Source organism: Aptenodytes patagonicus, chromosome 16 (genome assembly GCF_965638725.1).
Source record: "Aptenodytes patagonicus chromosome 16, bAptPat1.pri.cur, whole genome shotgun sequence".
In the NCBI taxonomy this organism is placed as follows: Eukaryota; Metazoa; Chordata; class Aves; order Sphenisciformes; family Spheniscidae; genus Aptenodytes; species Aptenodytes patagonicus.
The window spans coordinates 7,996,232-8,021,209 of NC_134964.1; the positions used below are offsets into that span (position 1 = coordinate 7,996,232).

General features: G+C 44.5%; 2 protein-coding genes across 7 annotated transcripts in view; both read right to left on the reverse strand.

The window, feature by feature from the left end:
* FASN (fatty acid synthase) overlaps positions 1-17,058 on the reverse strand; it is a 45,343-nt gene extending 28,285 nt beyond the window's left edge. The window contains exons 1-11 of the mRNA XM_076353887.1: positions 16,923-17,058; positions 10,669-10,812; positions 9,702-9,854; positions 8,237-8,410; positions 7,161-7,361; positions 6,579-6,701; positions 5,822-5,937; positions 5,430-5,564; positions 2,183-2,642; positions 1,649-1,836; positions 661-850 (exon numbers count right to left, since the gene is read on the reverse strand). Of these exons, the coding sequence (XP_076210002.1) occupies positions 661-850; positions 1,649-1,836; positions 2,183-2,642; positions 5,430-5,564; positions 5,822-5,937; positions 6,579-6,701; positions 7,161-7,361; positions 8,237-8,410; positions 9,702-9,854; positions 10,669-10,795 (1,867 nt within the window). The 5' untranslated portion in view covers positions 10,796-10,812; positions 16,923-17,058. The remainder of the gene's footprint in view (positions 1-660; positions 851-1,648; positions 1,837-2,182; positions 2,643-5,429; positions 5,565-5,821; positions 5,938-6,578; positions 6,702-7,160; positions 7,362-8,236; positions 8,411-9,701; positions 9,855-10,668; positions 10,813-16,922) is intronic.
* Positions 17,059-19,525: 2,467 nt separating this feature from the next.
* Positions 19,526-24,978, reverse strand: part of CCDC57 (coiled-coil domain containing 57) — a 52,085-nt gene continuing 46,632 nt past the window's right edge. For all 6 annotated transcript variants that reach the window (XM_076353904.1, XM_076353900.1, XM_076353899.1 and 3 more), the window contains one exon: positions 19,526-21,143. In XM_076353904.1, coding sequence (XP_076210019.1) covers positions 20,920-21,143 — 224 coding nt within the window. In that variant the 3' untranslated portion in view covers positions 19,526-20,919. The remainder of the gene's footprint in view (positions 21,144-24,978) is intronic.

Sequence of the window (24,978 nt, forward strand, 5' to 3'; positions counted from 1 at the left end):
AGCCACACCATGAAGACAAACTGCTGGGTCCAAAACTCAGAATTTCACCCAACAGTGGACAAAACTGTATGACTTACAGAAACACTGAGCAAAGCTTGTTCAGGAGAAAGCTTCTTCCTAAGTGCTATTAGGCCCAATTAAGTTCTAATGGCATTAAGTTCCACTAGCCAGTTGCCCACTACATAGTAGTGGCTTACTGGTTTCATGTCTCATTACTCTTGCAGACAAGCAGAAATATCTCTTTTTTTTTTTAATAATTTAAATATATATGTGTGCGTGTATACACGCACACACACACACATCTATATCTATCAAGAGACAAAAACCCCAGTGCCTTAGATTTTCACCTCTCTTTTCAAGGAGATTATTTATCAGGCCTCTGTCATTGGTCACCTGTCGATAAATCTCTCCATTTCCACTTAGTTTTGGTTGGATTCCCAAAATTCTGCTGTATTCCAGGTCAGAGATTACTACCATTACATCAACTTCAATATTTAATAACCTGTTCTACATCAGAAGGAAAAGAAGAGGCAACAGTAGCCAAAATTTTACAGACATGATTGTCTCCACCAATGCATTTCAGAGCCCAATTTTATCCCAATGCCACACAGAGATCAGATGTACTTTCCTGTATCACTCTTTTCGTAAGGGTATACCTACCAACAGCAGCCATTCCTCCTGGGGGCAATTTGGCCTCTTTAACGCATCGTCCCCGCCAATAAGCAGCAAGAATGGCTTCTTCATGACTCAAGGAGTTATCTGCATAGCCACAAGCTAGTTCTCCCACTGAGTGGCCCACGATCCCATCAGGTTGCAGACCTGTGGCCTTCAGCATATCAATCTGGGCAATCTGCAAGGAAAAGTAGGATTAGTGATTCCATGCCAGAGTAAGGAGGCGTCAGGCCTCAGAGGCACACAGCAGTAGTGAGTACATTATAAAATGGCTTTTTGGTACAGACATTCTTCTTGGCCTCACTGCTTTTCTTTTTTTTTTTTTGCCCCCCCCCCCCCAACTGCAGCTCCAGCCTCACTTCAAAACAATCCCAAGAATCGTTATGTTACTCCAGTATTGTTTGGGCCTCTCCGCTACGTAGCTCTCCACTAAGAAGCTACTTCCAACAACAGGAGGTTGCCAAAAGCATGTCTGTACAAAGTAAGAGGCAAGACCAGCTTTCCAGATCACTTTAAAAGCTCTGCCTCTGGTTTGTTAAGAAACAACGAATCCCACATTGACACCCGTAATTAAAAAGAGACTTCATTTAGCATCATTTAGTTCATTTGCAGAACAAGTTTTAGAAGGCATTTTATGGAACCTTGCTCCTTGGCACAAACATTTACATAAAACTTAAGACGTTCCTTAGTCTCTTAAAAGGAGAAACTGCCCCACGTACACACACAGATACACACGCAAATCAGTTTAGGTCACTATTCATCCAAGCATCTTGCAAGTGGCAGACCCCAAAACTGTCAAGGGTGCAACACACTCCTTCCTATCAGAGAGATATTTCTAACAGCTGCCATTTGCTGATTACACAAAACAAGCTTCCATTAATCGGTATAAAGCGTAACCGGCCAAACAGACACACTAGCAGAGCATGCTTATGTGGATTGAGTCCATCACCCCCTCCACCGGTCATTTGAGTCTTACCTGAATAGCAGCTAGTCCAACAAATGCATGGACAGTGTCATCAAAAGTGTTCTCATCTGCTTGCAGAAGCAGGTCTGAGACCTTTAGGCCTGTGTTCTTCAAAGCCTCGTCGGAGCGCAGTATAGACTGGCGAAACAAATCCAACTTCATAAGGCTCAGGCCCATACCTTTCCACTGTGTTCCCATGCCTGCAGGATAGGCAAGGAGAAAGCAGGCTTTAGTAATGCTCCATAGAAGGAGTAGACATCACACACTTGCTCTGGCAGTGAAAGAATTCTATCCGAGAGCAAAACGTACATTTCTTACATGCTCTAAATTAGGCACTGCTTTTTATTTTCCTGAACTTTACTATCATCAGAAGATAGCAAAGTTGGAAGGATTAGATAAAACACAGGAAACGTGAGTCTCCTAGACATATCACAGGGCTGCAAGGTATTTCCTCATGCTAGAGTGGGAAACAACATTAGAGCACAGAATCCAATTGCTCAAGGCCCAGATCTACGCAAAAGCCTGGACCCGCTGCTGCACACCTACCTGAGCAGATGTACCAGAGCGGTCTACCAGATGCTTGAACTTGCTGAATCTCTTGTATGTCACTCTCAGTGCCAACTAGTGTGTAGCCCCTGTAGGGCATGGAGGATACAGGAACTGCAGAGATATCATTGAGGAGGCTTATAAATGGGCTGCATCCTCCATGTTTTTTGCTCTCTTGAATTAGTATTTCCACGGCTTCCTGGGTTCTGCCACAAATTTGAACCAGTCTTGGCATGTTACAAGTCTCCAGAGGCTGGTGTTTCTTCTCATTTGGTCTCAGAATGACATGAGCATTAGCACCTCCAAAGCCAAAAGAGTTGATACTGGCAAGGCCACCTTTCACTGGCGTTGGTTTACAAACTACCTCCAAAGTGCCATCTTGTAAGGCAGGAATATTTGGATTTGGGGTATTGAAATGAAGATTTGGAGCCCACAGCCCATGTTCCAGAGAGAGAATGACCTGGAAGAAAAAACAGTGTGTTCTGTGCTCCACATTTTCTTGTAACAAACATTCTTTTGTTGTTATTGTTTTACTATAAATGACCATGTAGCATACACTAAAGCAACTCTCTTTATGTTTGGATAAAGGGACACTTCAGAAAATAGCATTATTGATGTTACTGAAGTCGTACCTACTTCACCTAGGCAAATTTTAAGTCCATGCAGGAAGTCAGTAGTGAAGTTGGGGGTGGTAGTTTTAAGTTTAGCTTCCAGACCCTTTCTAACTGGAAAGCCATGCGGTCTTGCCGGAAAAGCAGCCTGGCTACTAAGAATATCTTCTTTCTCCTCTTTTAGATCCTGTCCCTTCATCACACTCTGCTTCATCTCTCCCCAGACACACACAGCCAACACAAGCTCTCCTTATCACAATGAATGCTTCCATTTCTGCCTTTGCTGCAAAAGAGACAGGCTGAAGCACTGGTAAAGGAGTTTGCTTGCTGCTTTGCACTCATTTGTTGTCTTCTTGATCCAAAAAAGAAGGAACAGCAGACTGGTCAGAACTGACAGAGCCAAAGGGAAGTACAGAAACAGCGTGAGAGTTAGAATAGCTGTGCCAAAAAAATCAAGAGCTCCCTTCTCTCAGCAGCGTCTCTACAAACAGCCCATGACACCAAGCCCATACTCCTCCGTGGCACGAGTCCAGCAAATCACAGACTACAAAGTCAGTTGCAAACACTCAGTGCTCTCTATGTTCGGCAGTTCCTTCATCACCCCAAAATGGTCAGAGAAACAGATACTGGTTTGGGAACTGTTCTTCCAAGTTGACTATCAGCCATGGCAGCCTACCTGGGAGAGCAACTGGATGATGTCAACTCCAGTCAGCATGTTTAAAGTTGCAGTGACGTAAGTATCTTCATGCAAACTGTCCTACACGTACAATACTACACGCCATGAACTTGCTGTTGCTTTACACAGCCTACATATTTGTACTTTTAAGTCTACTGTGGCTTCTACACAAGTTTGAGAGTACAGTGCAGTGAGCATACACCAGATTCACCAAGAAGCTTTGCCTTTGCTGTACAGCAAGTAATTAGGCAGGCTGAGTAGTTCAAAGGTGCAGGCGAGTTTTCCCTCCCTTACCAGAATTTAACTAAAGTGGCCTTGGCGAGCCCTAGTTTCTTTCCTGCCTATCCACATAATTAATGGATTCTCTTCAAGTCTGAAATCAGATACTTTCAAGATCTATTTTCCTAACTGACATCTCACATATAAAAGCATTTTATGGAATTCCAAAAGAAAACATTTATGGAAACTGCAGACTTCCTGAGACAGTTACTGTCTAAGAGACAGTGGCCTTGGTGTAGTTTCTGGCTGGGTCTCAAGGACGCCTGATCTGCCATTCTGATTAACTTCCAAATCTTAAAATACCAAGTGCTGCCCAACTTTCAAAGAATCAAGAACAGAGCTTCCAATATCCTTCCAAAGCTTCAGGTGCTTTCAAGATGCCAGATCTGGAAACGAGACCTAACACAACTTAATAAAAGTATAGCCAAAAGATATTCTAGCAGGCATGATGGGTGCCATGGGCTCTTGCCTGCAGCTGTAAGTTCCGATATGAAGTGAGAAAACCGATGAGAAAAAGAGTGAGAAAACATGGTGTTCTTCAAAAAGAAATTGTGGCCCTTGTCTTTGCAGTTCTGCATCCTCTAAGAAACACACACAGGGAAACAGTACCTCAAAGTTATGATCCTGTCCTGACAGATCGCAGCAGAACTGCACTAAACAAACTGTTTATAACTTACAACACAGTATGGATGGAGAGGTTTGTTTTATGACTCAGCTATCATTCCTTTTATGAAGAAGGTGTCAGTCTGAGGGATAGAGGTGCTAAAAAAAGTAAACTTTCCTCTACAGAGAGACAGACACTCCTGTCTCTATGACTTATTTGCAGATGAGGCTATTCACAGCAAGTTGTATATATTCAGGTCACAATAACCACTTTAAAGAGCCTAAAATTCTAGCAGTGCCAGTGTATGTGACTTCAGTTTGCGTAGCTCTAAGGCTGTCAGTAATAGGCTTACAACCAAGTGTGAACATTAGCTAGCTCTCTGCTAAGCAGTTTAGCAGCCAGAGCCAATAGATGATTGTCTGCCTACAGCAGTAGTTAGTAGGCTGGTTGCTAAGACAACCAGTTATTCAAGCCAGTAGCCTCATCCCAAAGAACTCACCTGGCTTCTTGCCAACACAAGAGAGAAGAGGAAGAGATGATACATCCCTGACAAACAGCCAGAAGGATCAGCTACTCTTTTGGCACTGAAAGCCCACGCTGCCTCTCATCTTTGGTCATTACCAACTACTCCAAACATTTAAATCCCTCTACTTGTACGCCCCCCCCAAACCCAAACGACTTACAGCAGAGTTCTGTTGGAAGGTCCAGTGTAAGGATAATCAATAAAGCGATCCCAAAGCCTTTATTCTGAGCAGAGTTATGCTCCTGTAGAATTCAGTAGGAAGGGGGAACTAAAGTGTGTGTGCGTGCATGCACACGCTTGTGCGTGCACACAGTGGAGGGCCACCTGGGCATTCGTGTCCAGCTTGCAGAATAGCCACCTGAGCTTTTAAAAGTATTTGCACATGAAGCAAGAAGTAGATAATTAATGAGAATCACCTGAGTTCTTCTCATTACCAGTGAACATCTTATCCTGGATCAGTGCAAATTTTCCATAAAACAAACAAACATTAAAAAACCCCCACACTGTTGTGTTCCCTCCTTCCCCCCAGTCTTCCTTCTCAAGCCACCTGTTACCTTGGCTAATGCAGCAAGCCCAGAGGCAGGCTCTGGATGACCCATGTTTGACTTGGTTGATCCGATCAACAGTGGCTCTCTCTCACACTGACAGAAGACATTTACAATGCCATTTAATTCCTGTGGATCTCCAACCTAGTAGGAAGAGAATCAGAATGGCTATTAGCTAGCACTTCCAAAACACACCACAAAAGAGGAATCCGAAAGATTAAGATGTCTGGGCAAAATCCAAAAGTGGTGAAGCAGTACATGTTCTAGTAACTTGTAGAAGGGAGAAATATAATTCATTTTGGAAAAACAAAGAATAATTTGATGGAAAAGTGTGGCAAGTGACACAAGGGAAGAAAATAAGGGACAAGAGAACACTCCAAACCCAAAGGGGCCATGCTGACCTTGGTGCCTGTCCCATGAGCTTCAATATACTCCACTCCTCCAGGTTTGATACCGCATTCTCTGTACAAATCGCTGACCAACTGCTGCTGCATCTCTCCAGATGGGAATGTCACACCTAGGACCAAAATTGCCATCAATTCCTCTCCTATCAGATGCTTCCTGTTCTGATTTTAGCACCCTTTCAACTGCTTGGGGCTACCAGGTCCAAAAAAACCCCAAGGAGACTTTTTCAGAATTTACACCAATGTTCTTAGCACCAAACGCAGTAAGCCTCTCAGGCTCTTTGGAAGAACAGCAGAGGAACCAGAAATGGACCTGAAGCAATGAGTTAGACTAGTGTGGGAAGATACTGGTTAACAGAGTACTAGATGTCTAGATCAATCAGAATATGTGAAACTTGGTGTCTCCATAACTGGAGAGGGGAAGAAATGGGACAGCACTAGGGAAAGAGCCTTATAGTCATACCACCACCTACATTTCTACCATCAGTGCAGAAGTTACTGTAGAGGTGTCCTGAGGAAGGCTAAACTAGCAACAGGACATTCCTGTTACTTTGTACAGTAGAAACCACTACTTGTCTCCTTCAACTTCTTTACAAAATAGGGCCCTGAACTTTGCATTACCAAAAGAGAAAACACCAAACAATAAAAAACCTTCACACATCAAAAGAACCCCACAACAGCCCATTTTTGATAACAAAGACTCTAGACTGAACAGTTCTGTAGGTATCTCACTTTTCAGAGGCTCAAGCCCTACCTTGCTCCTTAAAGCCATCAGTGTTACTTCCAGCATTGACTATTGTAGCATAGATCCGCTTAGCCATAGACCTCTTCGTCAAAAAAACGACAACAACAGCTTCAGAGCGACAATATCCATTTCCTGAGAACAGAGAGAGAAGAACGAGTCACTAATTCTGCTCTGCTTTGAATAAAGTTGCAAAACACCATGCAGTAAGGTCATCTCATTCCTGAGCTACCACTTGCAACAGAGAGTTTTGAGAGTATGACATATCCATTTCTTTAAAAAAAAATATATATATATTAATGTCCTAGAAAGGCTTGCTGCTCATCACAAATGATGATAGAAAGTTTCCATCAAGAGACAGCTATTTCCTCTCCCCGATGGCTGAGGAATTAACTATACAGTTTCTTCCCCACAGTTAGTTTTCCAGGTTCAATGGAGCACGCAACACAGATCAGGTCCAGGGTATGTCCCAAACAGCACACCTAGGAACAACTACGAGGCCAGCTCTTTGCTGTATTACAAGAATATCTGGTCACAGACTCCACAATAAGTTCCTCTCATACAACATGACAACCTTTCGTACTAACGCCTTACCTGAAGCATCAAAAGCCTTGCAGGCACCATCAGGACTAAGCAGACCCAGTTTCATGAACTGCACAGAAGTGTTGGGTTTCAGCAAAAGGTTGACCCCTCCTACTAGGGCTGCACTGCACCGTCCATGACAAATTGCCTTATAAGCATTCTCCAGAGCGACGAGACTAGAGGAGCAGGCCGTGTCAATAGCTATGCTTGGTCCTTAGGGAACAGAAAGGGAAAACAAAAAAGCTGATTTTCACTGTTTATTTCCTAGAGTTGCTCTCCAAAGACTACAGGATAGGATCACAAGAGAAACGTATTCAAAAAACGTTAAATAAGAGTTGCTTCAGAACATAACAGGTAATCCTGATGCAATGGGAGACAAGAATCACCATCTCTGCCTGCTTACCAAGTAACAAGGGATGAGAAAGGTGGAAAAAAAATTGCAAACAGTTTGGCTTTAAGGGTATTTTTTAAAATTCCATCTCTGTCTCCATCAAAAAGAGATGTTGTAGCTTCACAGGCAGGTCTCATCTCATCCCCATTCTCACCCTCTCCCTTCCTGGTGCTACCCTTGCCATTATCTCTGTTCTCTGTTGCTCTTCAGAGCAATTCCTATCCCTCCACTCTTATCTTCAATGCCACACACAGTTCAAATTATGTCTATGCCTTCAATTACATCATTGTGGTGGCTCTCCCACTTCTTCCACTTTACTCAAAAAGAGCCAACCGTTCCAGTCAGTTTGTCTCTGGGCTAGCTGACTTCTACACAGCTTGATACCAAATAGCAGTCTAAAGGCAGGAAAGGACATAGGCCTTTTTATGAAGGCCTCCTGACATCATCATCTTTCAGATGAATGCCAGCTATGGCCAGCAGCAGCAACTGAGTTACAAAGCCTTACAATGAGTCTTATCACACAGTTAGAACACATTTTCTGCTTCTCATATGCTTCCTTAGAATAGTTGCATGCTACTTTCTCATCCCAAAAGGGGTCTACATCATCATCTCCATCCCACTCCTCTACAGAAACTGTGGTACAATCATGCTCAAATTGCAATTGCTGATCAGCATTGACAGGTTTGGGGACACTTACCTGTTAAGTCATAGAAGTAGGAAATCCTGTTAGCGAGCATAGCACGCTGGCAGCCAGTCATACTGTATCCCAAAAGCTCTTCTGGATCTTGGCTAAGGGCTTCACCAGCTTCTGACCCACTGGCACCAACCCATACGCCTGTGTCTGTGCCACAGAGGGTGGCCGGATTAATACCTATGAGGATATTGGAAGGTAGATTACAGTAAACGAACTCACCTCCCCAGTTTGCCCCTCATTATATCAGGTGCGCTGGCACAGTTCATGAAATACTACTTATCGTCCCTTTCTGGCAGGCCTGCAGCATTGTTCCCCTGCCTATAGTTACCTTTTATCTGTTTCGGTTGCAGACCTTACAAGTCTTACCAAAGTTCTGGTAGACTCTGCAGTATCTGCTTTTGGCCAGAACACACTGTGCCCAGAGACAGCTTTTCAGCTTAGCTGGGTATTGCTAGAGTCATGTGTAAAAAAGTGTATGGACTATGAAAGACACAAATGCTGATCAGATAAGCTAACAGCTGACTTCCAGTGCAGAGAAAATGAGCAGACCAAAGGGGGGGGGGGAAATCACAGCACTTGGAATGTCATGTGAGTGCATGAATATCTATCTCTAGCCACACACAAAGCCCAGATCTGGAGTACAAGACAGAAGGAAAATTCTTAAGCACAAAAGCCAACAATCAGAACAAGAAACAACTCTGCTCTAAAAAAACCACATAGCAAGCTCAACTTGCAGCAATCTCTGCTGGTTCTTCTCTGTGCTTCAGGAGTTCTGGAGACAAGCTGAGGCTCAGCAGCAGAGGAGCAAGTGTTAATTTTAATAAGTCAGTACTAGTGATGTGGTTACAACTTTTTCCCATGTGCTGCTTCTGTTCAGACATGAAACTGATTAACATGAAGAATAAACTTTTTGGCTCTGTGGGTTAAGTAACTCAAAAGCTCAAGATGCTGGCAGTGATGGAGGAAAGAGGCTCCGGTTTCTGAAAGCACACTTCCTGGGCAAACCTTCTATAGAAGCAGATCAAATGCCACAAGTTTTCCATGAACCTGGCCAATAGACAGGAATACATCAGGCCATCTGCCATTCTTTTAGACCATGGATGAGAATTCTAATCAAGTCATCTTCCTTTTGCACTACAAATATGCCTTTAACAAAAGGATCTATTATGGAATATTAAGGTAGAGCAGAACATACAAAAGCTCTAGAACTGTTGACGTTTAAGTGTTTCTGTCATACCGGTTGTACCACATGAGGCAGGTAGAGATTTGCTGGCAGTCAGCATAGATTTCCTAGTTTGAGTTCCAGAGAAAACAGCTTTGTTCTGACCCCCCGTACCAGTTCTTTGGTCTCCTCTCTACTGTGATGGCTTTCTCTTGTTAGAGATCTCACCACACAGGTGCATGTCTGCACCTGCTGCACAGAGACAATACAGCACAATTCTCCCTCTTCAGTCATTCAGCTGCTTACCTCCATCCAAAATAGCTTCATAAGAAACTTCCAACAGCAAGCGAAGTTGAGGATCCATTGTATGAGCTTGTTTGGCGTGAACCCCAAAAAAAGATGCATCAAATTTGCTTATGTCCTTAAGCTTTCCATTTCTCTTGGGCAGTCCATAAATTCCTGAGAAGAAAAATTCAACACTGAGTCACAGAATACTTCTGTTTTAAAGCAGCTACCAGCTGAGACAAAGTACAGAATGACCACAGCTGATTCTCAATTACATGTGAAACCTCACTTCCCTGTTGCAGTACCCAGAGTGCTGCATTAATATCTCCCTACCCATCTCTCTGAATCTCATTTGGAAATGAGAACGCTGCATTAACAAAAACAATTATCATTTTTAAGACTCTCCCGGATATGGCAGCAAAAGACATCTATCTAGTTTAAGCATTTTTGCTTTGGCAAGTTGTACCAAGCACATAAACAGAGTCCAAATCAGTGGTTCCAGTCAGTCACCAGATAGAAGGAAAACAAAAGCTACTTTTCACTTCTGCAAATCACTAGCTTGAATTGGATAGACATGTGCCAAACACTTCAGAAGGACAGTCAGACAGAAAAGAACATTGTAAAGAGCCATAAAATCACAGGACTGGGGTCCCTGTGCTACTTCTGAACCCAGGAAAATGGCAGAGTCATCTTAGTGCCACAGCTATCAACAACAGGTACAGGATTCATGTTACCTTGCTGCTCTGTCAGCGTTCTTTTATTTGGAAGTAAGCTACATATTTATAAGCTACTACTGCATGGGACATGACATTATAAAATGAATTGCATGAGACCTTCATGAAAGTGTTCTGTTCCTGAATTTCTTGATGATATATCAGAAGTGAATTCAGAAGCTCTGGCAGGGTTTTGCATCTGATAAGTCCTTTCCTTTCATAGGATAATTGCTCTAGAACTCAGGGCTCCAAAAGGAGACACAATAAGCACGCACCTGGTTTCCACCTCCGATCATCCTCTGTGACCATATCAACTCCATTAAGCAGGTTCTCCCAAAACTCTTGCAAGTTCTCCGATTCTGGCAGCTTTCCTGCTATGCCTGCAATTACCACGTCCTCCATCTCTTAACTTCTCCCTGCTGCTGAGATCCAGAAAGCGGTAAGATTAGTAAGATTTCACACAGAGAAGGAGAGTATATGTGTCTCTTGTCTTCCTGACATGTTGTGACAAACAAGCGTATTTGCAGGAGAAACACCCACACAGGAACAGCCCACGGAGTCTCTACTACAAAAAGACATCCCAACTAATCGAACGGACCATAAGATCCATGGGGACAATGAGGATGAGAAAACTGATCTTGAAGGAGCGTCGGGCTCCGAGAACCACCAGTTTCTACATGACAACTAGAAAACGAACAGGTCTAGCTCTACCAAATGCAGGGCCTCTGTGAAGTCAGCAGAGAAGAAAGATTAACATGCTGGAGCAGAGGTGGGTGGAGAAGTTATGAAATACATATAGTAAAACACATAATTACAAGGCAAACCTAACAGGTAGCAAAACAAGTTCTACGATCATTACAAAGTTAAATGCTAACTTAAGAATCAATAATCAGAAAGTTTGTTGGGGGGGGGGACCCACAAAACCAAACAAATAAAAACACACACACACACACAGGAAAAAACCTACACAAACCCACAAAGATTACAATACAACTTAGCATCATTTTAAATACCCTAAACAAGAAGTAAATTTTACATATAAAGTGTTTCCCAACTGGATCCTGCACTGCCACATGTTTAGAGGACTGGGAATGGGGAACTGAGTACATGTGATAGAGAGTGGTGCTTTAAAATAAGAGTTGGCAGAACAGATCTGGATTCCAGACGGGATGAAAAACCCTAGCTGTCGTCCCAAGAAATTTGCATTCTAAGACCCCAATCTGTAAACAACACAAGAGAGCATCACGGTGCATAACACAGCATGGCAGGCCATCTATACAGATCACAACACCAAATGATAGCTCATATATTACAACCAACACACATTTAATTTATTTTCTATTACACTAGAAAAATATTAACAACTAAGCAGAGAGAAGGCAAGTTAACCTGATGTTTCAGTTAAGTTCAAATTATAGTTTGTAGACCCTAAGTAGGCAAGTTAAAGGAGGGGGAAAAACCCCATATATATGGGTTATTTTTTTATATATATATTATATATATATATATATAAAAAAAAGTGGTTGCATGAACAAAAGAGGTAGTAAGCATTCACAGTACTTCCTTCAATAATCCTTCTGGTAAGTAGAGGCAAAATATTCTTTAGCGTTAATGTGTGGGATTTTAACAAGTAAAAACCACAAAGAAAACTGGGTACTCAAATAGCTAGAAGTCTGCCTTAATAACTTTGAAGGAAAGACTTTGCTATGGAAAACCTAAAGTTTGACTTCCATCACAGATTATGCTCCATAGTGCCATGCAGGCACTTTGCTTAAGTGCTGCTGGTGCTTGATCATGTCCTCCACAAAACAGCACTAATGGGTACTCTTAGATGAGCACTTCATAGCTGTTTTTCCAACCCAAGACATTTCATTTAGGCATGGTTTTGCAGCCTCTTTCAGGAGTTCCTGATGCTTTTGAGCAAGAAACAGGCCTCTCTTCCACCCACACATTGCTCAAGCGTAACGCCTTCCTGTAGCTGAAAGAGGTTGGGGTGTGCGGAGGGAACGCAAAGCCCCCTGGTTAGCTGAGGTGTACACAATGCCACAGAGGTTGCCTGATTTCTTTTACCCTTCTTCTTTCCTTCAGCAGTTATCTTGATTCAGATCTGTGGAGTAACTGTGGAATTATGCAACATACAACACTGATGTAGAAGAGATGATTACCTCATCCAGTCTGGCCCTTCTGGGAGCAGAAACAGAAGTGCTCCCGAAAGGACATCTTGGATTTCTGCGTCTTATGCTAAACAGCCAGACAACAGAAGTTCCATTCCACTCCGGTTGTTTATTTAAAAAGGGAAACGCTAAGGGCCAAACGCACAAGGCCCTTACTGAGAAACTCTTCCCCAAAACTGAAGCGGGCAGTAACAGGCCCAGTCCGCTCTCCTCTGAAGAGGAGCCTCTCTGTTTTTCCACTCACGTAAATCCAGCAAGTCAGTTATGTTATTGGCGTCACCAGCGTACCTGGATAAACCCAATCAAGGGCCACAACTCTGCTACGCTTGCAGCGCAGGGGGCAGAGAAAGAACGGATCTCGGGCACGAAGCTTACAATCTAAGCATAAGACAAGAGATGTACAAGATGATAATGTGATTATGATTCAATTTTATGCCTCAGCTCTTTGGGCGATGATCTCTAGAGAGAGAAGTATAATTTGTATTTCAGGGGACTGAAACGTCACTTCTGGGATTGTTCCTTCCCATCCCACATCTCTCCCTGGAGTACCAGAAAAACTCAATCCAAGTACGGCCAATCTTGACAAAATGTTATTCCGAGAGAGTGAAGTAATGGAATTTATCAGCAAAGCAATTTTTGCCAACGTTATGAATGTAGTTGAGCAAGACTGTGTCAAAGGCAGAGAAAAAGATGCTGCAGTAATCAAAATGTAGAAGAACAAGAGCCAAAAAGTTAATTTTAGCTGGGTGAATGGGTAAGAAGAGCCACAATTTAAGGATTTTTATACACAAAGAACTAGAAAGATTTAGACTTGACACAGAGAGCTCCAAATGCCTACATCTAAGACAACATACAAATTACAGATTTAGCAGCAGACAGTAGAGATGACTTGCTGTGGAAAACAGGAGTGGGAAGAGGAAAAGTCATGAATATTAAGTCATCCCTGATTAAACAGTGATTAAAGTAGATGTTGCGGCTACCAACAATGTCTTTGGTCTTCCTTGACAGATAATAAGCAGGTAGACCATTTTAAAGTTTGACTTTACCCCCAAATGGTGTATTGTATTATTTTTTACTATATTAGAGACTTTTTTTCTATAGAGCACTTTTAGGCTATACACAGTACATTGACAGTTCTTGAAGTATAGGACATAGCACAGATCAAGAAAGAAAATTATTTCTACAGCTGATTTAAAGGAGACTTGACTACAGCAAATATACAGAAGAGATTGTTCCTACTACATTTGGCGAGCAAGGTGAACAAAAGCAACAGGTCAAAAGAGGAGACAAAGAAGATAAGAGGGACAAACAGGATTCTCTGATTTCTTAAGGCTGTATTTTGTTGGATCCAACCAGACATCTAACATCCTTTTTCCTCTGTTTACCCCACAGTTTTGCTTGAATTGAATTCTGTGAATTCTTCCTAGAAGCTTGCATTTTTAACTGAGAGGAGAAGGGGGAGAAGCAAACGCCTCCACCCCCTCAACATATCAGTCCGACAGACACCTCAGTTAAGCATAAAGTACCACCTCACTGGATTTACACAATATTTTTTGGCAATGATACTGCGCTGCTGACTCATTCCGTTTGTGACTGGTAATAACTAACAATCCCTTCTGGTATTATTGACTAGTAACAACTTTCATCACTTTATACCTGCGCTCTGGTTATCTACCTCCCACATTAGCCACTTGACAAGGTTCGTTTGTTTATTGATGCCAGCTCCTTTCTCCAATCATGTTATACCTTCTTAACCTTGTTCTCTATGCACTGGATACCTATTGGTATCCTGTTAGCTTAACGCTATTATCAAACTTAAGAGTAAGTTGAAATACTGTTCTCCACTGCATCTGCAACAGTTTTTTTTCAGTACCTCACTAACCAATAATGAATCAAGAAGAAAAGTATTAACCATTGTTTTCCAACATCCCTGGCAGCTGTACAGCTTTTTTTTAACAATAATTTTATCTACTGTTTCCCTATAAAAATATCTCGGTGCCCATTAAGCTTGTAAGCTTTTAGAGGGAGAAAGACAAAGAAAGACAAGAAAAAAGAAAAATAAAAAAAGAAGGTAAAATTTTATTTCTTCTCCCACTCACACCCGCCTTGCCAACCGCCAAAGAGAATACTTCTCTTATTCTGCTGTACCTATGTCCACCTAAGGTTCAGTGAGGAAAGGAGGGGGAAAGGGAAGGAAGAAGAAACTGCAAAGAAACAGCAAATAAAACCCAAATCTTGTTTTGCCTGACGCACAGTTCTCTTTATCTTAGACAGGAACACATCGCTTATATTTATTTCACTCTTATTTTGACGGCTGTAATCTCGGTGGGACAGAATCCTCAAAGCCAACTCTGCTACTGTTCCTAGGCAGTCCAAATCTTGATTTTTTTTTTTTGGAGCTCCCATCATTGTAAAATGAAACATCCATGACTCCTCCATAGTTTCCTTCAGCACAGATATTGACAAAAGGATTGCTTTCTTAGTTTTTCATTTATAACTACATCATAATCCAGGTTTCCTAATCTCTGATTATAATTTCTAAAATTTGTAATTAAAAAGGTCATTGCATAGGAACTGCACTTGTGAAGAGCTATAATGCCTGCCTCCAAAAAAACCTTTACAAAAATAGAGGCAAACACAGGCTGCTTTTCGTTTTTTAAAAGCATTTGGCTACCATCAATCTGCGTGCTATAGCTTCGACTTAACAAAGACCTTTTAACCGTCTCTTTCTGTTTCAAGGCTGGATTTGTCCCATTGATCACAAGACAAATGAAAAACGGTAGTGTGTTTTCATATTTAAAATGCACTACTTAGCAGGAAACACAATCTGTTCAGAGCTGTTATTTGAGAAAAGTAGGTTAGATTTTGCTCATGGAATCAACACAGCTCTGTTGATTCCCAAGTGGTCAGAATTGATTTGTACAAAAATTGAAGTCCCCAGTATCACTGTATCATGTTTGTAAAATATCTGTTCATAACTGCCCTCCACGCAGGGACCTCATCCTCCGAATCCATCCGCTAAATGCAGCCTTTCACAATGTACTATTATCTTCAGTTTGTTTCAAGCAGCATAGAGGCTGCAGGAAAAGGCGATCCCTTTGCTCATGCGGCTTGAGGCTTTTCCTCCCTTTTGTTTTTTAAGGCAAGACACGCTCCAAACCCCCCAACACCGCTCTCTGAAGGAGTATGCAAGTTAACATACAGAGCTTTAACACCGCCTGTTTCAACCGAAGCATCCGAATAAAGCTTTTAGCTAGGAAAACGCACATTCAGTATCTCAAAGGGCCCTATGCCAGGGAAGAAATGTGGAACAAAAACCAAATAGGAGCAAAAACAGCACAAGGGAGAAAATGATCATCGTGTTGCCGACGGACTCACATAACCAAATCCAGACCGGTGCACGATCAGTGGGTTGTTTCACGTGGGCAGTTGGCTCGTATCGAAGTTCGGCAGTATATGCGGCACCTTTTCTGAGATGGTTCCCTAGTACCTACTGACAACTCACCTTTCGCAACAGCGAAGGCTGATCTCCTCCCTTACAAGCTTCCTCAGCCTGCCACGCTAGTGCTCTTACGCTAACCCACGGCACCGCAGGGGAGCGCAGCGCCGTCGCCCCGCTGCCAGGACAGAGCGGCCCATTCAGCCCCGGCGCCCGCCCGAGACAGCCCGCTGCTCCGCGCCGCTCGCTCGGCGCCCAAGCTGCGGCAGCGCGGGGCCGCCGAGGCCGCCCAGCCCCGCGGCGGGCGTTGCTCGCTCCGCACCGGGCGCGGCCCCTCGCCGCCCGCGGAGCCTTGCCGCCGCTGCTGGGGAACGGCACGCCGAAGCTCGGGGGAACGGCAGGAAGGCTCCTGCCGCCGGGCGCGTGCGGGGGCTGCGGTGCCCCCGGCCGCGTCCCCGAGCCCGCCCGGCTCGGCGGCGAGGGGTCGCGGCGGCGGCAGGGTCCCCGCCCGCCACCAAGATGGCCGAGCGCCGGCACCACAATGCAGCCGCTCAGCCTCCCCTCCGTGCCGCCTCGCCGGGCGGGCGGGCGGGCGGAGCGGGGGCCTGCGGCTCGGCAACCAGCCGCCTCGGCACGGCCGCGCTGGGCCACGGGAGAGCGGCCCGCAGCAACGGGGCGCGGCGACCACGGCGCTGGGGCGCGGAACCTTCTGGTCGTGCGGACCGGGCCCGCGGACCCCGGCCGAGCCCGCGGACCCCCCCCACACCCGCCCAGCGAGGCGCGGGCGCAGCCCCGCACGGCGGAGAGGGCAAGATGGAGCCTCCCCGGCGCGCCCGCCGGGCGCAGCGGCCCGCGGAGGCGGGAGCGGAGGCCGTCGCTCTCCCGGCCGCGCCGCATCCCGCTGTCCCGCCGGTACCTGCACAGGGGCGGAAGGCTTCGTGCACGGGAAGACTCTGGCGTCAGCTCAGCGCCGGACCGGGCTGCTGCGGGGCGGGCGCTGCGGGCGGACGCGGGCTCTGCGGGTGCTGCGGCGGCCGGTGCCTGGCTGCGCGCGGCCGATGCTCCGCGCTCTCCTCACTGTCTCCCTCTAGCTCCCACCGCTATTTAAGCAGCCGCCACCTCCGGCGGCCACGCCACATGGGCTGACAGTTTACTCCTCGCCGCAGTCCAATGAGAGTCGGGGCAGGGCCACCCGGAGCCGGCCCCGGGGTGATGCCAACCCCTGCCCGCCGGAGCCGCTCCACGGGAGGAGGGGGCCCCGGCCAGGCCGGGGCGGACCCGGGCGTGCCCCCGTGCCCGCGGCACCGGGCCAAACTCTCGCGCCCCGCCCCGTACTGGAGGCCGCGGAAGGCCGGGCGCTGCGGGGGGCGCCTGGCTGCGGGCCGGCCTGGCCGGGGGCGAGGCGGCGCCGACCCACCGCGGGCGCGGGCCTCTTCGTGTCCCTCTCCCCCCTACCCGCGGGTGTGCGTACTGGGGGGGGGGGGGGCTACCGCCGCGCCGCGCCGGCACCGTGGCTCGGCGAGGGACGCGGAGGCTCGGCGGGCGCCGGGCCAGGCGAGGCCGGACTGCGGAGCGCCCGCGCGCGCCCGCGGCGCACAAAGGGAAGGGACCGGACGCGCAATCCCGGGCCGGCACCCAATCCGGAGGCGGGAGCGTGTGGGCGGGGGCGCGGCCCTGCCAATCGCGAGGCCCGTGGGGTGTTGCTAGGCGATAAGGCGATGTGGTGACGGCTGAGGCCGCCGGCGGAGCGAGCAGCACCCGCCGCTCTCCGGCGGCGGCGGTCGTTCACCCCGGCGGAGCGCGGTCCCGGGGTTACCACAGGGCAGCGGGCACGCCGGCCAGGGATGCGCTGCCCCGTGCTCGGGCCCGCCGCGCCGCCGTGACTGGCGGCAGCGGAGCGGGTCCGGAGGCGGGGGGCGGGCCGCCGCAGGGGGCGGGCCGCCGCGCTCCCGCGGGCGCCGGAGACTCGTTCCCCGCCGTGCCCCCGGTACGCCCGCCTTTCCGAAGGACGGGAAAGGGGAAGACCGCTCTGCGTGCAGGCACCTTTTATCCACCTTCCCCGTAACTTACACTCCCTAAACTAAAGCGAAACGGTAAACAAATCTGCATTTTGCTCCGTACTGCCTACGGCTGCTACTCCCGCACAAAACCCGCCGTCCCGCCTCTCGGTCGGCAAACGCGGGCCCGAACGCCGGGGCGCGGAGAGCCCCCGCCGCCTCACCCTCGCCTCGGGGTAGGACCCGCCTCGGTCGGAGGTCCCGTTGCCGTTAGCGCTTTCCGCCGCTGCCAGAGCTGCGCTGAAGCACCGCGGCCGGCTCGATCATGACCTTCTCCGGGCAGAACTTTCGCCTTTATCCATATATTCCTCAATACTACAACAGTTTTTTAACCCTTTGAGAACAACAGCGATCAGCAATTCACTGTTTTACCTCTTCAGTGCTCTGTGATCGGCTGGAATTCTCTTTTCGACAGGCTCTCCTTCCTCTGCACCACTCAGCAGCATCCTCAGGACTACCTTCTCACCGCCCTTTCTCATCTGGAGTTTAAGAGTCAGTGCCCAATTTGTTAAGTATTTCGGTCATAAGAGAAATATATGAGAATTTTCCCCCCTGTATTTAGGACACACTTAGCACAACCTCCCCACACAGGATCCAAGCAATCTGTTCACGTTATCTATTGTTATTATGCAAACTTTGTTAATTTTCAGCATACCTATACGCTATGTTCTTATAGTTACTCTGAAACAAACCTACAATGATTGAACTACTTTTTTTTCTACCACAAGTAAAACAAACAAGAGCTATCATCTTCCCTTACCTACAGCTGCCTTAAGGAAACCCGTTTCTCAGGGAAACTGAATAAATTAAAGTTATGTTTCTGGCAAGAGGTCTGCACGACCAGGCATGCCAGGTGACATACTGGGGGGGGGAACAAAACAACCACAAAAAAACCCCCTAAAACCCCTCAAACAAGCAAACAAAAAAAACCTAAAGACCTGCAAAGAAACCTGCACAAAGGCACTTCTGAAGTCTGCAGCCCAGGAGCTTATATCCACCATGTAAGGAATAAAGAAGAACGTTTTCCAGGCTCGGATGCAGTGTTACAAAGATTATGGAACAAACTGCTCTTTTTCTAAGGGCACACTCTTTTCAACACCTGTAAATGCACAGAATCTCACAGCACTGAAATACTGTGCATCTCCACAGTTCAATATGAAACATGGAATTGGAAATAAAAAAAATTAGATCAGCTATTAAAAACTTTGGAATTTATACATTGTGTTCTAGAAATAACCAGCGAGAGCTGTAACCGGTGTGATCTGGGCCAAAATTCCTGTACTTGTTAGAAACCACTATGCTTTGAGCTACAGAAAGAGCTCATTCAGGGCCTGGTTCAAGGGAATGCATCATGTTGTTCCGGCTCATGAACAATGTTAAATGTTGAATCCAATGACAGGATTTTCAAGTAATTAAATGATTTCGAAAGAAGCTCACAAGGCCTCTCAGGCCTCATATTGGCTTGGTAACATCTCAATGAAATTTATTGCAGATTTAGCATCTGATTATATCATCAAAGCACCTTTGCACTAAAGCAAAACATTTTCAGCAGGGAATAGAAAACAAATTATTCAAATTCTCAAAATCATTACTACCACATTGTCAGATGCCAGAGAGCAGCTGTCTGCAAAGAGCATCAGGAAAGCATTTCTAAAAAGAAAAGCGCTACAGAAAAAAAAGCGCTCATGGGTAAGTAGCTCTCTTCATTAATCCTGTCTAGATTTTGTATGTTTTTAGCAGCAACTGAGAAGTATTATTCACTTCGGTGATACCACTCACGGAATCACAGAATCGCTTAGGTTGGAAGGGACTTCTTGAGGTCACCTAGTCCAATCCCTCTACTCAAGGAGGGTCAGCTGGAACAGGTTGCGCAGGACCGCGTCTGGTTGGGTTTTGAGTATCTCCACAGATGGAGACTCCATAACCTCTCCGGGCAATCTGTTCCAGTGCTTGACCATCCTCGCAGTAAAAAAAGTTTTTCTTGCGTTTTTTGTATGTATTTCCTTTATTTATAGTAAAGGTCATCACTGTAATATCCCAAGACAGCTCAGGATTACTGGAAATGTTACAAAAATACACTGATTACTTGTTTCAACATCCTGGCATGTTCATAACTATATAGATACCCCTCATTACATCACAACTCATTCAAGTTTTCTTTTAGTTTCATCTGTTGTAAGACTTATTTCTTACAACGCTTCTGTACGATTCTAAGTGTTGCTAATGAACATGTTTTTCACTGCTTTAAACTCTATGCAATCTCTTGTTAAAGAAAAATATAATTACCGGTGTGACAATATTTAAACTTGTGACAAGTTTAATTTTATATTCTTTCATGCTCTCTGAACAAGTGGAAAAAGCTACAGAAGATAAGAACCAATACAGATTCAGGTGTAATCTTTTCAAACCCCTTTCTTTCAAGTACAAAGATAGCTGCACAGGATTAACGGTTGCATTGTTAATTATAAGAAAACAAGTAGGTTGAGGCATCCCAATTCTAAGCTTATATCACATCTACAGTTTCTCAACAAAGTATTTGCTAAAGACCTACAAGCCCTGCCTAAAGGCTTTACATACGTATTAACTGGGCATTTCTAAATCCATGATGCAAGCAATATTTAACATATATAATTAAAATAAATCAGGATTAACAGTGAAGACTGTAATCTCATAATGTACACAGATTAGGCCTCTATTTTAGGGTTCACAGTGTGAAACAGGGTATTTGTTCTCTCTTCTGGCTGCAAACGTCCCAACTCGACATACAAAAATGAAGCCGATGTTTAGATCTGATTTATAGATTTCAAAGTAAGTTAATAGCAAGTGCGGACCTGGAACTCACTGTCAACAAAGAAATCAGTCTTTAACATTATAGTTGCGGATTTTTGCCATGTTAGAAGAGATTTTTGGTTTTATGGGATGAGCACAAAATAAATTCCTGGATTTTAACTTCTGCTGAACTTCCAGCCTGGTTCCTCTGACCGTCAAATCTGCAGCTGGCATTTCAAGTTTATCCTTGGCTTTGATATTTTGCTGAGATTCTTCAGATTGCTCAGTTGAATGTAACACTTCAAACTCCACTGCTCAAAAAAGAAATAAAAATACTTTGTAGTTATGTTTGTATTTAATTACAAGACTGGATAGTTGAAGAGAACTGGTTTACTCTTTTTCTCTAAATGTCTTGCTGCCATAGTGCCACATTGTCGAAGTCTTACATTGAGTGAGTAACAGAACCATTTCTGTACATAGGAGGCACAGAACTGTCCATTAAGGCGTGCTACGCTTCGCGGTATAATACACCAGCATCTCATCTGTACCTGTTCTTCTCCATTAGCATCAGACTGCTTAAGAGAGGAGAAAGGAAGACAGCTGGAACTGTTAAAGTCAAGCACTACCTATCTGTTCAGCTGGTTTTAAACATCACATTTTACAAGTTTACCCTTCTCTCCATTGTGACAGAACATCTGTATCAATCAAGGCAATACCAACACACTGGACAACACGATACAAAGTTAGACATACCTGTTCCCGTACTGTGAAACGGTGATAAAGTAGTTGGCTGCAATAGTTTGATCTGTTTCAAGAAATCACCAGCAGCCATAAAAGCTGCAGCAAAACGTGTTTGGATATGCGTGATCCAAAGGGCTCAAAGGCAATTCTGTGTGCCTGACAAAGCTGCACTACCACCATTATCTTTTGGGGTTTTTTTCATCTTCTCTCACAGAGGAAGGCATTTACTGTGGAAATCTTCATTTCTGTTGTCTAAAATATCTGCGTGCACTAGAGAGGACTAACTCAAAACCTAACATGGTTGGGAAGCAGGGAGACTGGTCTTAATACCAATCAGAGTCCATTCTACAGCCTCTCGCATAATTCTCTGAAAACCACTATCTCCAATTAACTGAACTTTAGTCTTATCACAGGTTTCATTAGGTACGATAAGTGGAATTGGTCAATCACAGTATTCATTGTAAGCTATAAGTAATATTTACAGGTGCTTGACTCCAGCCACTTAATCCTTATTTTTCAAGGCACTGAGATTTTAACTTTTGATTTTCTATGGAGAGCCAAAGCAGACGGCAGAAGTAGTCGTAATATACTTGCGATAACACACACTACAGCATTCTGTACTAGTTGAATTTTTTGAGTATGACAGGCTTCAGTGCCAGGTACTATTCAATCACATAAGAGGTGCACAAATTGACAAACGTAAGTTATTAGTAGGATAAGGTAATTTTTCATAGTCAACAGAACATGGTAGAAAGTCCAAACAAAATTCTACATGGGAGGAAACAAAATATATTTTTGAATTATGGAATTAATTAATCTATTGAGGGTTTATAGCTCTATGCAAAGCATGATGCTGTGGCTAGTGTCAAAACATGACACTTTTCAAAATGATTTCTATGTTCAGGCTTAGCTTGAACCAGCTGTTCACTCATGTGTGTGCAATCTCTGCACTGAGTCAGCTTGGTGGCATTTGTTATTACAGGTGGCAAAAGCTCAGTGGACTCCTGCGCTATTGATGCGAAATCATGTTGTTCAGCTTGCCACCTAGTGGCTACCTACAGGTGTAGAAGATAAGAAAGAGCCTGGAAGACCTTTGGGTGTATTTTCCTACCTGAAAAAAGGACTTTCATCATTATAGTGCATTACCCTAGCCCTCTACCACATCCGGCAGACAATAAAGCAGAATTTCACAACATCAACAGTTTAGAACAGTGCAGGCAGCAGTGTCTGAAAGGTACTGGATACAGCTTCAAAGATTATTTTGCTTGAACAGGAGCCGCAGCAGAATGAGATTACGTCTTGTTTGTGGTCTAAATAACAGCAATGAGCAGATCCATAAATAGCACACAGTCAACACTGCTTACAGGCAATCTATACTCCCTCAGTTTTGAAGGGTCTTTTGCATTCAACCAAGGGGATGACTTTCAGAAATAATGTGGGAGGCCCTATTCCTGTAGATCCAAAGGCAAAGTAACCAAGCACCAATGCATGACATGCACCCCTTCCTCTGAAGTCTTGTGTATGCTTGTCTCTTGACGTTAGTAGAGACACTACAGTTATAACTAGTAAAGGCTACTTAGTTAGGTGTTTGGAACAACAACACAGAACACAAGTATTCTATACGGCTATTGTAAAATTTTGGACTGTCAAAAATCTGTGTTAACACAGAAATTTAAAACCATGAAATTGCAAACTTGTAAGGTTAGTTCTAGAAAATAGAAAAAGACAAAGAACCAACGCCCCAGAATAAGAAATGCTATTTAAAATGAAATATCCTAAGAAAACACTGAATAAGGACCTTCATACGTTACTGGTTCTACTTGGGACTGTTCACATGTGTGAAGGACCTTGAATAAAATCAGCATGAATATGCACTGTGCAGTAAAATTTAAATGCAGTAGCTTGGTTTTCACAAACAATGAAAAAGCACACCTAATTTACAAGCCTGTAACTTACTTTCAGAAGTGACCTTGGCAACAAGAGCTAGTAAGATCATAGTTAAGAGCCTAAACTGCTTTTGAAAATGGACCTAAATATTTAGTGTATTGAAATGCTTAATGTATCTTCTATTTCATGTGTGTTAACTACAGTCAGAAATTAATATTCACAGATTTTTTTTTCAGAACTAAAGAGATACAGGTAGACATGTTGTATGAGCAAACTGAAATTTCCCCAGATGGAAAATTTCATTTAAGAAACTTGTCACTAGATATTTGCTTATGGCTAACTGTTTCTGAAGGAACACCAACTCAAACAAGTTCCTATTCAGGAGAAGAACATTTAAGTGAAGAAAATGTAACTAGGGGATTAGTTAATATTTGTGAAACACTTCAAAGATGAAGTTTTATGTAACGCAGAAAAGAAATCATGAGTCTTTCTCTGATTGGAGCCGGAATGAAGCCAGAGCCAGAGCGCTCTTTCTGTTTGTTAATATTTTACCAGATTCTTTCTCTGGCCAGCTTTTTACCCACATGGATTGCTCTTAGAACTGTCAGTGATGTCAAAGCTGTTGAAATTCTGTCTAGTGTGGAAACACTTAAGATAACTTTTGATCCATAAAGTGTAGAATTTCAGACCACAGAGCTTTGCAAGTAACAGTAACAATGAGAATTATAGCAAAAGAAACTCCCCTACCTAAGTTCAACTAGTAAACCAGAAAAGTTACTTTGCTTCAAAGCAGCTCAATCTCGTTCTTTGTCAGGCTACAATGTAAACTCAAATTAATACGCCCAGGACACAGTTGTGAGTCTCTGTGGAGGTGGGGTTTCTCAAAATGTACAGTGGGACCATCCACCCCAGCCTCTGTTGACCCAAGGACGTACAGCTGACCAGGAGCTTTTCACATGGTACCACAAAGCACCCTTCACAGTATTGGCTTCACTCTAAATGCAGTCTTACAGTTGAACTTTAATAGGTGATGTTTGCCTTTCTTTCCAGAAAAACTAGTAAGTGTCTCCAATAGCCAGTAAAAACTTTATTAAGCTGAATTACTTGAAGACAAATAAATTCCAATTTTCTAAATGTTTTACAAAGCTTCCCTTCCTCCTGCCTAACATTTATTCTAAAATCAAAAAAGGCCCTATAGCCCACAGGTGAATAGAGAAACCCTGCAGCATGTACAGAAGCTAATCACACGGTTGTACACACGTGTCGTGATTTTCAGAGGAAAGCATGCAACTCTTCTGACAAGCAACTTTCCTTTGAGGATGGCCTGTCATCAGCGTTCAAGACGCACATGATATGGATCACCAACCAAAGTCTCCCACCTGCTCTCAACCTCTGGGATAGGGCATATAAAAATGAAAGAAATAGAAAAGCTATTTCTTACTAGTGCAGTCTACGTATGTAACACTGATGCTTTTAGTATCATCACGGCTTGTACCTGTCTACCTCTGTAGCAGAATC